This window comes from Histoplasma capsulatum (assembly GCF_000150115.1).
Source record: "Histoplasma capsulatum G186AR genomic scaffold supercont2.3, whole genome shotgun sequence".
Lineage (NCBI taxonomy): Eukaryota > Fungi > Ascomycota > Eurotiomycetes > Onygenales > Ajellomycetaceae > Histoplasma > Histoplasma capsulatum.
In genome coordinates, this window is record NW_025544803.1 from 1813896 (window position 1) to 1828582 (window position 14687).

Genomic DNA, 14687 nt, shown 5'->3' on the forward strand with positions numbered 1-14687 from the left:
GTCAATGGAAGCCTCATCGCTTCGTGAAAAGATCATAGCTCATCGCTCGTGGTGGTCATGGCGTGTCCCATGAGTCTCGTTGATATTCCTCTTCAAAAATGCGCCCAACCAAAGCCAAACCTCCAGGTTCTGTTCCAATCCCATGGTGAAAAATAGCTGTGCGCCGCCCCAGAGAGAAAGCATAGCAAATACCGTGTACGGTATACCCATATACCCCACCCGCCTGAGCTCCCCGGATCATACATATATAACCGTTTTTTTTATGTGACTTTTTTTTGTCCGCTGGAGCTCTCCCCAGCAATCCCCAGAAAAGAACTCCGAGACAACCAATCCCCCCCGCCCCGGCGGCCGCTGCCTGGATAATGAACATAGATTGTACACACACACACACCCCCAACCCATAACCGAAAAAAAGACACAAGCAACACCTTATACAGATCACAGTCATCTCTCTCTCTCTTTTTTTTTTTTAATTTTTTTTTTTTTTGATTTTCTTTTTTTGATTGTTTCTCCGCCGCTGTCCATCGCTTACCGCCAACTAAACATCGACGCCCTCAAAAACCTCCTCATATGATCCTGCCTGCACCACAACAAATCCCTCGTCCGCGAACTCGCCCGCTGGAAATGACTTTTACTCTTCCCACCATCCTCTCCCACCCCAGCCCCAGGCCCAGGCCCACCAGCGCCGGCATCCCCATACGCCCGAAAATTCTTCAGCCGGTCCTTCCTCTTCTCATCCTCCCACTGCACCTTCAGCACCTGACTCCGCCCCATACCCACCGGACTGAACATAATCGGCACGTCCATCTCCTCCCCCTTCCCCCCATGCATCTCCTCCTGCATCCGTCTTTGCTTCTGCGCCTGCGCCTGCGTCTGCGTCTGCTTCTGCTCTTGCTTCCCCTCCGCGTCCTTCCACCGCTCACTGCCCGAAATCGCCGTCAGCGGCGCAAGCGCCTCGTTCCACGTGCCCCCGTTGCGCAGCGCGGTGTTCTCAAAGTAGAACTCCGCCAGCGAGCGCCGGTGCTCGAGGATGAACGCGGACACCTGCGCGGCGTCCAGCAGGGCGTTTTCTATCTCTGCGTAGCGCAGGTGCGGGAACTTGAGCGGTTGCAGGGGTGCGGCGGAGCGTTTTGGGCAGAGGGTTGAGGCCGGCTCCGTGGGCGTTGGTTGCAGGCATGGCTCGGTGGAGAGGGAGAGGGGGCTGGGGCCCTGGGCGCCGCGCCAGCGGAAGGTGAGGTGTGTGAGGGTGGGGAAGGCCTGGAGGTAGGAGTGGAGGAGCTTGAGGTGGTCTTTGGGAGGGTTGGGGTTGCGTCGGGTCTTTTTTTTGATGTTGATGTTTCTGTTGTTGTTGTTGTTGCTGCTACTGCTGCTGCTGCTGCTACTACTATTACTACTACTGCGGCTGCGGCTGCGGGAGGAGGAAGGGGTGCTGTTTGGCGTGGTGGACGTGGCGGGCGTCGTGGTGCTGTCAATATCGTATGGGAAACTGTCCATTTCAATTGAGAGATTTCGGATTTGTGCCCAGCGCTTACGTGCTGCGGGGGATGCGCCAAAGCCCATGTTTGGGCGGAGGTAGAGAAGTGCTCCTGGGTGGGTGGGGAGGAGGGATAGTGTGTCGAGAGACTTTACCGGTGCTTGTTCGATTGCAATACGAAGGGATATGAGCGCGTAGTCGACTACGCTGCGGCGGTAACGGTGCCCGGCTGCTTGGCCGTCGCACGACACTCTTAGGTGTCGAAGTGAAGTCATAGCGCTGAATGCGCGAATGAACGAGGGGACGTTCGTCACTGCGTGGAACAATGGCGGGTACTGCTTCGTTAGCAGTTCCGTCATTTCCCAAGTACCGTATCTTGGATAACTAAGCCTCGACGCTGCTGGGCAAGAGGCGTATACTTGTGGTTCGTAGACAAAGGTTTGCTCCTCTCCGGTAACGGGGTCTAACAACGGCGGAAGAAAGGTTTCCGGAGAATGGGGCATTTTAAAATTGAGAGTTTTGATATACTTTCCAATCCGCTCTAGGGCAGCCATGCGTGCTGGACGGGTGAAGGTGCCATTTCGGAACTCAACATCGACCTCTTTAAAGAGCACAGGGGCGGTGCGGTAGGCGAAATCATGGCACACCAGTCGCATGGATAAAAGGTCCTCTTTCGGCAGGGAGGCGAGAAAAGCATCTCGAGTCAGATCCGTCCACCAGAATTGGAAAAAGGCGGCTGCGGGCGACATGTTGATGAGAATGATTGATCATAGCGGCCAGTGAGCCGATTCCAAGATGAAAAATGTTCTTGAGAGACTTTGTCAGTCATGACCTCGTCTAAAAAAAGTAATGAATAGAATAGAATTAGGGCTGTCTTCTTCCCGGTTTTCTTCTTCTGCTCTTTTTTTTTTTCTCTCGTGCGCGGACGGATGTGGATAAAGAACCAAAAATAGTATGAGAAGGATCTATTTTCGCATACAGTTTGAGAAAAAGCGCTTCGCTCCGTTAAGACCAAAGTTGACGCTGGTTAATTGCCCGTTGCTTTTATATGTAATTATAATATCACCCTACTTGTGCTTTTCTGTGTAGAAATGAAATAAAAAAGTACTCGGAAACTGGGGTGCGGTCATGAAGTATACCCGAGACTTCGAGTTGGGCTTTTGTGTGGGCAAATGAGAGAGAGAAAATTGGCACAAAAACTGCCCAAGCCGGTGTCTCACTGGACGGTACACACAGAAAAAAATGTTTCAAAACATATTGAAACAACAAAAAAGAGACTGAGAAATCGGGCATACATGACATTATAGGGCCCGGAGAGCCAGGCCATGGCTACCCTGCGCCCCGGATGCCCAAGAAGCCCCTCAGTGACGCCAGAACACCGCGCCAGAAGGATGCAAGAAGCGTCGTCTTCGGCTCCTGTTCCTTTCAGTTTTCGTGTCGCATAGCGCGAGTCAGAGTCGGGGTTCAAAACAAGAACTGTTCGCTGAGAAACAGCGGTCTAGGGAGACACCAAAAGCAACGGATTGTTTTGCAGAAAGAAAGTTCGATGGATAATCGCGAGAATGGCACGGGCGTGAAGAGGTATCCCGACGCGATGAGTGGTGGGAACTGAAAAGTTGAAGAACTTTCGCTGAGGTTGTGACCCCTCGATGGCCTGTGGAGAGACCTTGGTTTCCCAGCCCCTGCTCCCTCTCTCCGCTGCTGGGTCCCAGTGCTGGGGCCGTGTTTCGTAAACCACGATGCCCACCGGAACATCAGCGCGCTCAGTGGCTGGGATGGGATGGCTCCGCGCAGACGAGATCGACTTAGCGTCTTGCGGCATCCTGCACGTTGTCCTATCCCAGCAGCCACCATGCCACCATGCCTGTTGTGAACCAGGCTAAAACTGTGCTGGGCACCACGACGCCTTGGGTCGATTTCTTGGCCATTCCAACGCGTTTTTCCAACGTGAATTCTTAAACGCGCGACATCGCGTGCAGCCTGGGAATGGATGGAGCAACCTTGGAAGTTTGAATGGGCCTGAAGAGTCGAGAATTGTCAGCCAGAGGCCATGATTGAACCTCGGATGGCCAAATGAGACAGGGGGCCAGCCGAGTGGGTCAGACCCAAGAGCTTTGACATATCTGTGAAGGATGCCAGGGAGGGCGAAGGAAGAAGGCTTTGCGAAGGGCGTGGAATATCGTGGTCCGTCTCCAAGATTTTGTCGTCTCGTTCGGGCGCCCTGTTCAACACGATATCCCGCCCCTTTGCACTCATAGTGGGAATTATAGTTCGAGGATCTGCGACGCTGGATAATAGAGTTGGAGGCGGATAGGCTTGCACGCACTGGACATATACTTACAGTTTACTTGGGCTACTCCTCCTGTTGGCCCGAGCAGAAATATTTATGTTTATGAATCCATGGATACCAACCTGTAGACATCTCACATTCATGTGCTGTAAGAAGCCGAAATTTCAATGCAACCACATAGTTGCTAGGTATCATCCATGGATCCAGGCGGCGGAAGAAGCAAACAATCAACGGACTTCCACACACAGCCAACAAGCGACAGTTGAGGACCCTGAATCGAAGAGGAGAAGCCCAGTCCCGAAGACCATCTTCGACAGCTTCGACTTTGCCTGACGATGCGGTAGGCTCGAGGTAGAGAGCGTCTTCGCCTAAGAATTGCCGGTCCCGGGAAATCGGGTATTGGTATCCATTGTGCGCGCTACGGAGTCCAGGCAGTAAATGATGAAAACACCGATTCAATGAGGCTGGAGATGAAGGATAATAAGAAGTAAAGAATTCACCAGGAGCACATCCATGGGGACTTGCGCCCTTCAGCAACACGAAGCAGACCATCCCTCCCCTGTGTCGTGCTTGTTGAACCTTGGGATAAGCACCAACTAGATTTTTTTTTCTTTCTTTTTTTGCCTGATATTTATTTTATTTCACGATTCCCAACCCACGTCCTCAGCTCTCCAACGTCACCGTACAGCTTGCGCGACAAAGCCCTTCTCTCCCTCCCACTCCCTCACATTCAGGCCGCGGCAAGGTTCGCATTGCTTGACAAACCAGGAACAAGCGCCTGGTCAAGATCGCCATTCCTCCGGTTTCTCGAATTCTTGAGCGTATCCAGTTGAACCACATGATGTCCGACTCAACACGTCGCCTGAGCCTTGCATGCAGCCCCCCTCCCAGTCTCAACTGAAGCGTTGGAGAAGGCAAACTACGATCAGCCTGACCTCTATCCATCTACTCATTGCTTAGCTATTTAAAGCGGTGTCACGCTAATTCCATCTCGAAGAGCTTCAAAATTGTCCCGAAATACCAACGACTTTTTCGAGCCATGGAGCCAGGCGACGACCACTTTCTCAACTTTATGTACGATGATATCGAGGCCGAAGATATCTTCCTCTTTAGGAATGCTACAAGTCCAAAGGTGCTATCTGTGGGTGATATCCAGGATGAGTATCCACTCTCCGACGAGGATATGTTCGACCTCGGTCTCCAACGAGTTGACTCGGGAGACTCTGATCCTCGGTCAATAACATCCTCGGAGCCAGCGCTGGCTGCTATACAACGCAGGCTCATTGAAGTCGAGGATATTCCGATACGCCCAAACCCCCCTGGACCTTGGTCGTCGGCTGCCTCTAATCGTTTATCGCAGACGAGCTTCCAGGACCAGGATCAGGATCTGTTAGAATTGGCCGCAAGGTCAACGACGAACGATGATGATGATGATCCTCCTCAACTAGGAGACTCTGCTAATTTGGACGTTCCTATTACTTTACCCAACTCACGTCAGGATGCCCATACCAATGAGGCAGGAGATGCACCGTCACCAGATGCAAATGGTCAACTCTCGTCAAACCGCAAACGCCCCCGAACTGCAACTGACACAAGCTTATCTGCCAATCATGGGTTTGCCGGACCGAAGTCGCGGAAAACTACTCTAATTCCAGGAGATGATGGTGGCCCATCGGCTGCCCCGAGCGACTTGCCGTTAAGTGAGCTTTTTGCATTCCCTGATGATTTTGAAGAGATAGAACGTGAGCAGCGTGAAGCTGAGAATTGGCTTAAAAAAAAGAAGGAGCAAGAACGCCTGGATGAGGAATACGCTAGGTCATTGCAGCAACACTGGAATGAAGAGTTCTATGCATCTAGCTCCAGTACGTCCATGCAGAACTTCTCAAAGAAGCCCCTAAACGCAAAATATCACTCAACATTGCCTGTCCATGGTGAAGGGAATTCATCTAAATTTAACGAAAGCTACATCGAAATAACTAGTGACAGTGAACTTGAAGAGGTATACCCGAAAGCTGTTTATGCCTCCTCGAGCCGTTCAGCTTCATCAAGGCATAATCCACGCTCCAACACTTCAGACATGAGGGGACATTGGTCAAAGGCTGATGTCATAGATGCAACGTCTTCCAGCTTCTCTACCCTTTCTCAGTATAAAAATGGCACCATGCCCCGAGACCAGGGGATTGGATATCCAACATATTCCATCAATTCCACGGCTTCCGAAAACCCGAATATTCTCAGGGCTCAACTAGGTGCCACATATAATCCAATTGGCACGCTTGGTTACCAATCTTCTCCTTTCGAAAATGATCTCCGTAACCCAGTCCCTAATGGATATTCAAACGGTTACCTTGACGGAGTTGTTGATTTAATATCCAAGGCTTCATCAGAATTAGAAACACACGGCATGAATTCGAGGTAGGCGCATAGATTTGCATGACGCGCATAACATCATTGAGATAGACTAAAAATTGTGATTTCTAACCATGTTTTGCTTGCAGTAACTTCAAGTCAACGATCTACGAACAGATAACACCCAAAACAACGACGGAGGAACTGAAGAAGCTCTTGGAAAATATTCGGCCTGACCAGGATCTTGACTGTAATCGCGAAGGCACGCCGGAGGCGCTACGGTTCAACTTGATGGAACACCAAAAACTTGGATTGGCCTGGATGAAATCTATGGAAGAATGCTCCAACCGAGGCGGAATTCTGGCAGATGACATGGGCCTGGGAAAGACCATACAAGCTTTGGCCCTCATAGTTTCCCGACCCTCGAAAGACCCAGAGCAAAAAACGACCCTCATAGTAGCGCCTGTTGCGCTGATCCAACAATGGAAGCGGGAAATTGAACGAATGCTAAAGCCAAACCACCAACTGAGAGTCTTCATCCTACATAACGAGCGAGGTGCAAAGTATTGCAATTTGAAAAAGTACGATGTTGTTCTTACCACCTACGGCACCTTGTCTTCGGAGCTTAAAAGACTGGAGTATTCAAGGGAAATGTTGACTGAGAACCAACTTGCCCATCCATATTATGACTCAGCGGATATGTTTTCATTGCCGCTTCTCGGGGAGCGCAGTGTGTGGTACCGGGTAATTGTTGACGAGGCACAATGCATCCGAAATAAAGCCACCAGAGCAGCTCAGGCGTGCTATCGTCTGAAATCAACCTATCGGTGGTGCATGACTGGCACTCCAATGATGAACAATGTGTCGGAGCTTTACTCCCTGATTAAGTTCTTGAGAATCGGGCCGTACAATGTTTTAGAAAAATTTAATTCTGTGGGTGACATGACGCTGGCTATTTGACTGTTTCCCTACAATTCCTAGAGCGCTAACAATTGCATGTAGACATTTACTAACCAATTGCAACGCAATGATATACCCCCCAATTATCCTCCCATGCAACAATTTCAGGCTCTGTTGAAAGCGATACTTTTACGCCGGACAAAATCTTCGAAAATTGATGGGAAAATGATTTTACATTTACCCCCTCGGACCACTGAGAAGACATATGCGGTGTTCAGCGAAGATGAAAAGTCACTTTACGAAGGACTGGAGTCCAAAACGCAGATTAGGTTTAATAGGTATCTTGATGAAGGCACTATCGGACGCAATTACTCCAATATTCTTGTGTTGCTTCTCCGACTACGGCAGGCATGCTGTCATCCTCACTTGATCGACGATTTGGGAGTGGAGGCAAATGCTGCAACAGCTAAAATTGATCTGATTGAGAACGCTAAACGGTTCCAGCCGAATGTAGTCGCTCGTCTCAGGGACAGTGCGGATTTGGAATGCCCAGTTTGTATCGATGTGGCGGAAAATGCGGTCATTTTCTTCCCGTGCGGCCACAGCACTTGCGCTGAGTGTTTTGCGATAATATCAGACCCTGCTCGAGGACTGATGCAAGGCAATGATGGATATGTTTGCATCAAGTGTCCCCAATGTCGCACATTAATCGATCCCAAGAAGATAACTGATCATGTTTCCTTCACAAAAGTATTCTGTCTCGACTCTACTGATGCAGATGGGGAGGAGACTCCTGGACCAGTGCTCACTGGTAATGAAGACAGCGATGATATCGGAAAGGGCAAGGGCAAAGCAGTCGAAAGGAAGTCTCTTCCACAGCTAAAGAAAAACGCGGCGAGAAGCGTCGAGGCAAAAAGAGAATATATGCGCTATCTCACCGATAACTGGGTGACCAGTGCTAAAATCGAGAAAACAATGGAGATTCTCCGAGATATTCAATCCCGCATTCCCGAAGGTGATGATAAACCAGAGAAAACTATCGTATTCAGCCAGTTCACATCCCTACTCGACCTTCTTCAAGTTCCCATTGAAAGGGAAGGGTGGGGCTACTGCAGATACGACGGCAGTATGCAGCCCAGCCACCGTAACGAAGCCGTTCTTCGGTTCTCTGACAGTCAAAACCATACAATCATGCTTATTTCACTGAAAGCTGGGAACTCAGGGCTGAACCTCGTCGCGGCTTCGCAGGTCATCATTCTCGATCCATTCTGGAATCCATACCTTGAGGAGCAGGCCATCGATCGTGCACATCGCATTGGTCAAATGCGACCGGTAATGGTGCATCGCATCCTCGTGCACAAAACAGTTGAAGACCGTATCCTTGAGCTGCAGGATCGGAAGCGTGCTTTGATCGAGGGGGCATTGGATGAGACGGCAAGCAAGTCAATTGGGCGCCTGAATACACGGGAACTCGCCTTCCTTTTCGTAAGTTTCTATATTCGCTCCGTTTTGGGGATTTTTGATATGACTATTCTTGCCTGAGACTCATAAACATAACCATTTTACTAATACTTTTGGGAACGGTAGGGAGTCGCTGCACCAACTTAAGAATTTATTCATTGGCGACAGACATACTTTCGAGCCGTGCGATCTTCGCGGCGTAAACGCGTTCCTGCATCTTGTCCAACTTCAAAACTAGATATCTAGAATACAACAACACAAAAACATGGAGAATGAAGAACATAGGTATCGGGAACCCGCGAAGGACCCTTAGATCGAGTCCTACAACCATCCTCACCAATTCTATACCAGTATACCTCTTTTCCTTTCCACTTATTCCGATCCATCCACTTGTTTCTAGATTACTATGCTTTTAACTCACCGATCCATTTACTTCCTTTCGAAGCGGTTTATCGTCCACTTATTGCAAGCGTAATTTTATGAAACCACCCCCCCCCCCCCCCCCCCCCCCCCGAAAACCACTCTACTTGATCCTCTCTTCCATAGTATGATTTTTTCACCCTCAAAAAGCCTTCCGTTTAAATATTTTATTGTATCTAATCCTTCCCCCCCTTTTTTTTGCGAATAAGAGAAAATGCGGGCTTAATAACCCTTCTCTACTTCATTGATTCTTCGTGTTCCTTTTCTTCTATTTTCTACCCTATCTTAATGAATTCTTCTTTGGTTTCCCTGAACATATTATCACTTTCAACTCCACACACACACACACACACACACACAAAAAAAAACTGCCAGCGCCTTTCCGTCCTTTTATTTGTCTTATTTGCACATTCCGCTTTATTTTCCGGGTCTAATTCTCATTCTTTTTCCTTCACTAGATGATACAGGCAATGGAAACCGACAGATACGTTATTGGAGAGTTTTTCTAGAGGAAGATCGCTGAGGATTCTCCCAACCGGGTTTTATCGATTGCTGGAGCAGCAATACGATATACCCAAGTGAGTTTTCATTTTACTGACTTTTCGTCAGGGTAATTTTTCTCGAGTCGGTCCAGCCCTCTTGTAAATCCCAAAACTACTGTAGCTAGCTGCGCGTTAAACCATACCCACCCGAACAGGTGATTTCTACTTACTTGTTCGCCTATTTACATTTTCAGAAGAGATGAATATCCCACGATAAAGTAAATGTTCGGACGCTGGGGCAATAATATAGCCATTATCTTATTCCCATTGATTGAATCTAATGAATATAATGAGAAGAAAAATATATATAGAAAGAAAGAAAGAAAGAAACGATCAAACACTGAGGATATTGATATATCCTCACTTGGCAATTCGTTACATACCGAAATACCCGTTCACAGGAGTTAATTCTGAGAGGCGTATTTTGTTTTTAAATCATGTTTAACAGACTCAGCCTTGGGTAGTATACATTTCATCATCATCATCATACATTTATATATCTACTAGTTGTAAACGAGTTTGTCTCTGTACTGAAAAAGCATAACACACCGAAGCCACCCATCCACAATAAAAGCGTGTATGAGAATATATCTGATGAACAAGAAAATGTCACAAGATAGGCCAAGGCTAGAACAAGGGATCAAAAAAGAAGAAAAAAAAAGGCAAAAGGGAGGAAGGGGGTGAAGATTATTGCTTGAATTGGCTCAATTAATTCCACTTGGATAACCATATACTTTTATGCTAGATGATAGATAGGCGGTTTAGAATATAGTCACTATTTTTCAAATTGTTTCAATGTTTGAAGTATTCTGCTGTGTTGGAATATTCCCTTTTGTGTGTCCATAGTTTATAGATGTGGGTGATTGGATTTCAAGAAAATAAAATGGGGAAATCACTCAAATTGACGTTAAACCGTTCAAGTAAGTTATCTACCTACACGAAGAAATGATATTTGAAGAAAAGGAAGAGGAAAAGAACAACAGAAGAGAGAGAAAGAAATTAAATAAACACAAAAACTGTTCATTGCTACAGAAAAAACAGGTTGGTTTCAAACTTAGGAAAGAATGAAGGCTTCAAATGGTGATGTCTAAATAAATAGATGGACTACTTCGGATAGGAAGGGGAAAACATGGAGAATGGTTTGGTAGGACATTTTAAAAAGATTCATGAAAAACAAAAAAGATAAGGCGGGAGGAATGAGACAAAAGAATCTTCAAAAAAGAGAGGATACAGTAGTAACATCTCTTTTCCCTTGGCTTTCTTCAACCCCTGAGGTTGCCCACTCATGGCCCACCCATCAACACTCTGGTTTATTGTATTGTTTCTTTAATAGTTTTCTTCAACCACGCTTGGTCATCTGCATCCATGGACCTTCAACTCCCCCCTCTCTTTCTCTCTTCCCTTCACAGCGCTTCTTTGCATCCTGCCACAGAATTCATTACCACGTAGAACTTTTCATATATTATTTTCCATTTTCACCTTTCAAATACTTCGCAAGGTTTCTCGTTTTATGAGCACACATCTGTATTGAAACTTTCCATTTCCTCCCAATATATTCCTTGCGTATTTATCCATTACAGCATGTATATTTTGATTTGCTTCTGATTTAAAAATCGGCATCATCCTCGTCAGGAAGAGGCATCTGGGCGGCTTGCCTCATTTCCTCTTCGGCTGCAGCGATCGCAGCCGGGTCAACAGTTGCCTCGGGTGGTGCAAGGGCAATATCGGCAACGAATTCCTATTGATTTTGGACATGTTAGAATAATTCCCTTTGGAGCTCTCAATTTGGGCGTGGAAACTTACCAGGCCAGGGTTTCCAACGAGCTTTCTTGCGAGCCACAAGAAAGGTTTCTCAAAGTTGTAGTTGGATTTAGCAGAGATATCGTAGTATTGGAGGTTCTTCTTGCGGTGGAAAGTGATAGTCTTGGCCTTCACTTTCCGCTCTTTGACGTCGACCTTGTTGCCGCAGAGGACGATGGGTACATTTTCACAAACGCGAACGAGGTCACCTAGATAGAAGATGAGTTTTCAAAACTGAAAACGGTTTCGATGCGGTGGGCGTGTCACCCAGCAAAACAATAGAGATGTACAAAATAAAATTATCGAAGACTTACGATGCCAAGACGGGACGTTCTTGTAGGTAATGCGGGAAGTGACATCGAACATGATGATACCACACTGGCCGTTAATATAGTAACCATCTCTCAGGCCACCGAACTTTTCTTGTCCGGCAGTATCCCACACATCGAACCGGATAGGCCCCAGATTCTATTCCTCGCACATCTTGTTAGATAGTTGCGATAATCGAATATATATATATACATATTTTCAAGCGAAGATATTAAGGGGTTGGAGAAATCGATGGGGACCGTGGCGCACCGTCTGAAAGTTGAGGGGGTGGACTTCAACGCCCAGGGTAGCAATGTATCTCTTTTCGAATTCACCAGTAAGATGGCGCTTTACGAAGGTGGTCTATTTTCAACAGAGAAGAGCTATGTTAGCAAAGTTATTCATGTTGACTATTCCTTTTCCTTTCTAATTTCTCGTTTAGGCCCGAAAAAAACATTTGTCGGGTGACTTGGCATAGTCGTTGTCTAGCAGTGGGACGTGTTGTTATGGAGGGGTATCGGGCGAGGGGCTAGTTTCGCCTGGGAAAGGAAAAAGAATCCCATTTCCCAGCCCAGCACGTATACGCAGGAAATGAAGGATGATGAAAGACGGGGAGTTGCAAGCTGGTTATGGCATCCTTACCTTGCCAGTGCCGCCGTCTCCAACGAGAACGAGCTTGAAGGTGGGTGGGGCCGCCATTTTCGTTGATGAGAGAGGGGTTTATTAGAGGGAAAATTCGGAAACAGTGTCAGCCGCCTTGTGTGCCAGAGGAAAAACACAGAAGACAAGCCAAGAGGGAGCGCCAGTCAAGGGGTATGGGGAATCGATGATATAGAATGGAGACGTTACGCGATGTAGGGAGATGGAATGGCGATTCGCAGGGAGAGTTGATGTTATATTGTTATGTACCTGGTGTGAGGAAAGTAGAAAAAAAGTTGTTTTTGGTCAGCGCGAGGACAAGGACAGGGGAACTGCGAAGGGAAGGCGGTGTCTGCAGGCAGAAGATCACGTGGACATGCTGCATCATTTCTGCCCAAAACGCGCTTAGGTATGCCCCTTGAAGCCCAAGATTGGCACTTTGGGGCGCTTTGAGTTCGTACGGAGTTTATTATTATTTATTATTAGCTCCTTTGTTGCCTAACTGCTGCAATTATATCTTCATGAACAAGGGCGTCTCTAAACAAATATTTAAAGCAAAATCTTCGCGAAAGCCACCTGCTTTATTTTAACTTTTGCTCCCAGTCGTTGCTTTCGTGTTGAGGACACTGGGTGAACAAAAAACCGTGAGTCTGGCTTTCTAATGCGTAACTGGCTATATAACAATGCACCAAAAAAAGTTTTGAGAATGAAAGAAGCAGAAAAAAGTAAATTTGATGAATGAAGGGGGATGGAAACAGATTAGAAAACGAAGAACGCAAGCGGGAAAAAGGCGCAAATACAAAACAGATGGATGGCACGCCCGTACAAATTCGTATAGCACATTAAAATCTTTATCAAGTGGTCATTACAAAGAAACAACACTAAGCCCGGGTACTCCAAACATTATAAAATCCCATTGAAGTTTCGTCAAGCTCTCGACCTCGCGCCAGCATCAAAGTGAAGAGAGAAAGGGGAAAAAAAGGAAGTGAAGGCTAAGAATGAAAAACAAACAAAACGAATGGTACTGGCACTTCGAAGTAAATTGCTCATTTCCACGTTTCATATTATCGCAAGATGACATCCCAGCAACCCGCGACCTCCCCAGTTTTTTCGGGGGACAAGCTGTAAAGTGAGATCCTTCGTCTCGCCAGATTCATCGCCTCGAACTACCTTAATCAAGACAGTGTTCTAGATCGACAAAAGAGGGATATGGATATGTTAGTGGAGATAAGTAAGCGAATAAGAGTAGGTCGGGGAGTTGGAAATTAAAGATGAAATAAACCGACAAAAGAAAAACCATACCCCTTCATTCCGCTGCACAACCTCCGCCACCTTAGCCAAGTTCTCGTGATTCATCCAGTTAACGTGCCCAACGCTGCGAATCCGGTCCCCGACTTTAATCCCCGCCTGCGCTGCAGGGCTGCCTTCAGCCACACTATTAATCTTCGCAAATGGCGTCTCTATAAGCCCCGTCCGAGCGCTGGTAGTGGCTGAATCGTCCATGGCGGGTAAGGGGGTAGGAGGACAGCTTGCGTTCTGTTGTTCTTGCCGCTGCTGCTGATGCTCCTGTTGCTGGAGCCGGGCGAAATGCGCATGAACGCCCTGTTCAACCTTGGTCATGACGTCCTTGTAGTCGTTCCGTAGGTGGATGATTCGCGCTCGAGTCGTACGGACTGCGAGGCAAGATTGCCTTAGTATAATTTATTCCTGGTTTTTTGTCTGTTTGTTCTCGCGCTTGTTGTAACCACCCCATAGATGTGCGGGGTGGAGTTGGGAAAGCCGCGAATGTGGAAGAAATATGGAGGAAAACGTACTCTGTGCAATATCCAAATCATCACGGGGGTATCCATCGAATGTAAACAAGCTCGTCGACATATTTACTCCATGCTATATCAAGTACATATCATGATTAGCGAGCTACTCCTCATCCCATTTCCATGATGAACCCATTTTTGTAGGTGGGGGGGACCAATGCCTTCAGAGAACGACATATGTTATACCAGAAGTAGGAAAGAAACAAGTTGGCATACAGAGTCAAGAACGCTGCTAAGTGCCTGAAGCTCAGCTTCCAGACGTGTCTTTTCATCAAAAAGTTCGTTTAGAGACAAGCTCGACAGCTCGCGGCCATTTCTCCCCGGCGTTGAGGTGGGGCCTGAGGCCACCGTGGGTGCATGAATGTCATCCATTGGAATGCCCATTTCGAGGGGGGTTTGCTAGGTTGCTTCAATCATGAGCTCATGAGGATACTAGGAAATTATATTTCTTGAAGCAAGAGATAAAGAAGAGTCGTTGGCTGTGTGTGTTACCGAGGGGGCTAATGCACAGAAGAAGCTCCGGATTACGGTGTTGATTACATAAATCATCAATGTTGCCAAGATTGTCTACTGGCTGAACTTCATCCTCATCTACAGATTATAGCACATGCATATACGAAACGGGGAATAAATCACTTTGGGGGCAGGCAACTCTCAGGTCACACCATTGAGATTATTTTGTCTGACGC

The 14687-nt window shown here is 47.3% G+C and overlaps 5 protein-coding genes across 5 annotated transcripts; 2 read left to right on the forward strand and 3 right to left on the reverse strand.

Moving 5' to 3' along the window:
- Positions 1-528: 528 nt before the first annotated feature.
- On the reverse strand, positions 529-2223 carry HCBG_02765 (uncharacterized protein; the record flags this gene model as incomplete). The annotated part of the gene is made up of 1 exon (XM_045429814.1): positions 529-2223. The coding sequence occupies one exon, from the start codon at positions 2221-2223 to the stop codon at positions 529-531; it is 1695 nt and encodes a 564-aa protein (XP_045289709.1).
- Positions 2224-2602: 379 nt separating this feature from the next.
- Positions 2603-3086, forward strand: HCBG_02766 (uncharacterized protein; the record flags this gene model as incomplete). Its single annotated transcript, XM_045429815.1, has 2 exons — positions 2603-2636; positions 2782-3086. 2 exons carry the CDS (start codon positions 2603-2605, stop codon positions 3084-3086), a joined length of 339 nt encoding a protein of 112 aa, XP_045289710.1.
- Positions 3087-4803: 1717 nt separating this feature from the next.
- Positions 4804-8787, forward strand: HCBG_02767 (RING-13 finger domain-containing protein; the record flags this gene model as incomplete). The annotated part of the gene is made up of 4 exons (XM_045429816.1): positions 4804-6179; positions 6263-7046; positions 7116-8498; positions 8713-8787. 4 exons carry the CDS (start codon positions 4804-4806, stop codon positions 8785-8787), a joined length of 3618 nt encoding a protein of 1205 aa, XP_045289711.1.
- Positions 8788-10487: 1700 nt separating this feature from the next.
- On the reverse strand, positions 10488-12448 carry HCBG_02768 (GTP-binding nuclear protein GSP1/Ran; the record flags this gene model as incomplete). The annotated part of the gene is made up of 5 exons (XM_045429817.1): positions 10488-11174; positions 11240-11445; positions 11551-11704; positions 11816-11908; positions 12188-12448. The coding sequence occupies 5 exons, from the start codon at positions 12242-12244 to the stop codon at positions 11043-11045; spliced, it is 642 nt and encodes a 213-aa protein (XP_045289712.1).
- Positions 12449-12816: 368 nt separating this feature from the next.
- On the reverse strand, positions 12817-14370 carry HCBG_02769 (uncharacterized protein; the record flags this gene model as incomplete). Its single annotated transcript, XM_045429818.1, has 4 exons — positions 12817-13372; positions 13487-13857; positions 13999-14071; positions 14215-14370. The coding sequence occupies 4 exons, from the start codon at positions 14368-14370 to the stop codon at positions 13244-13246; spliced, it is 729 nt and encodes a 242-aa protein (XP_045289713.1).
- Positions 14371-14687: the final 317 nt, after the last annotated feature.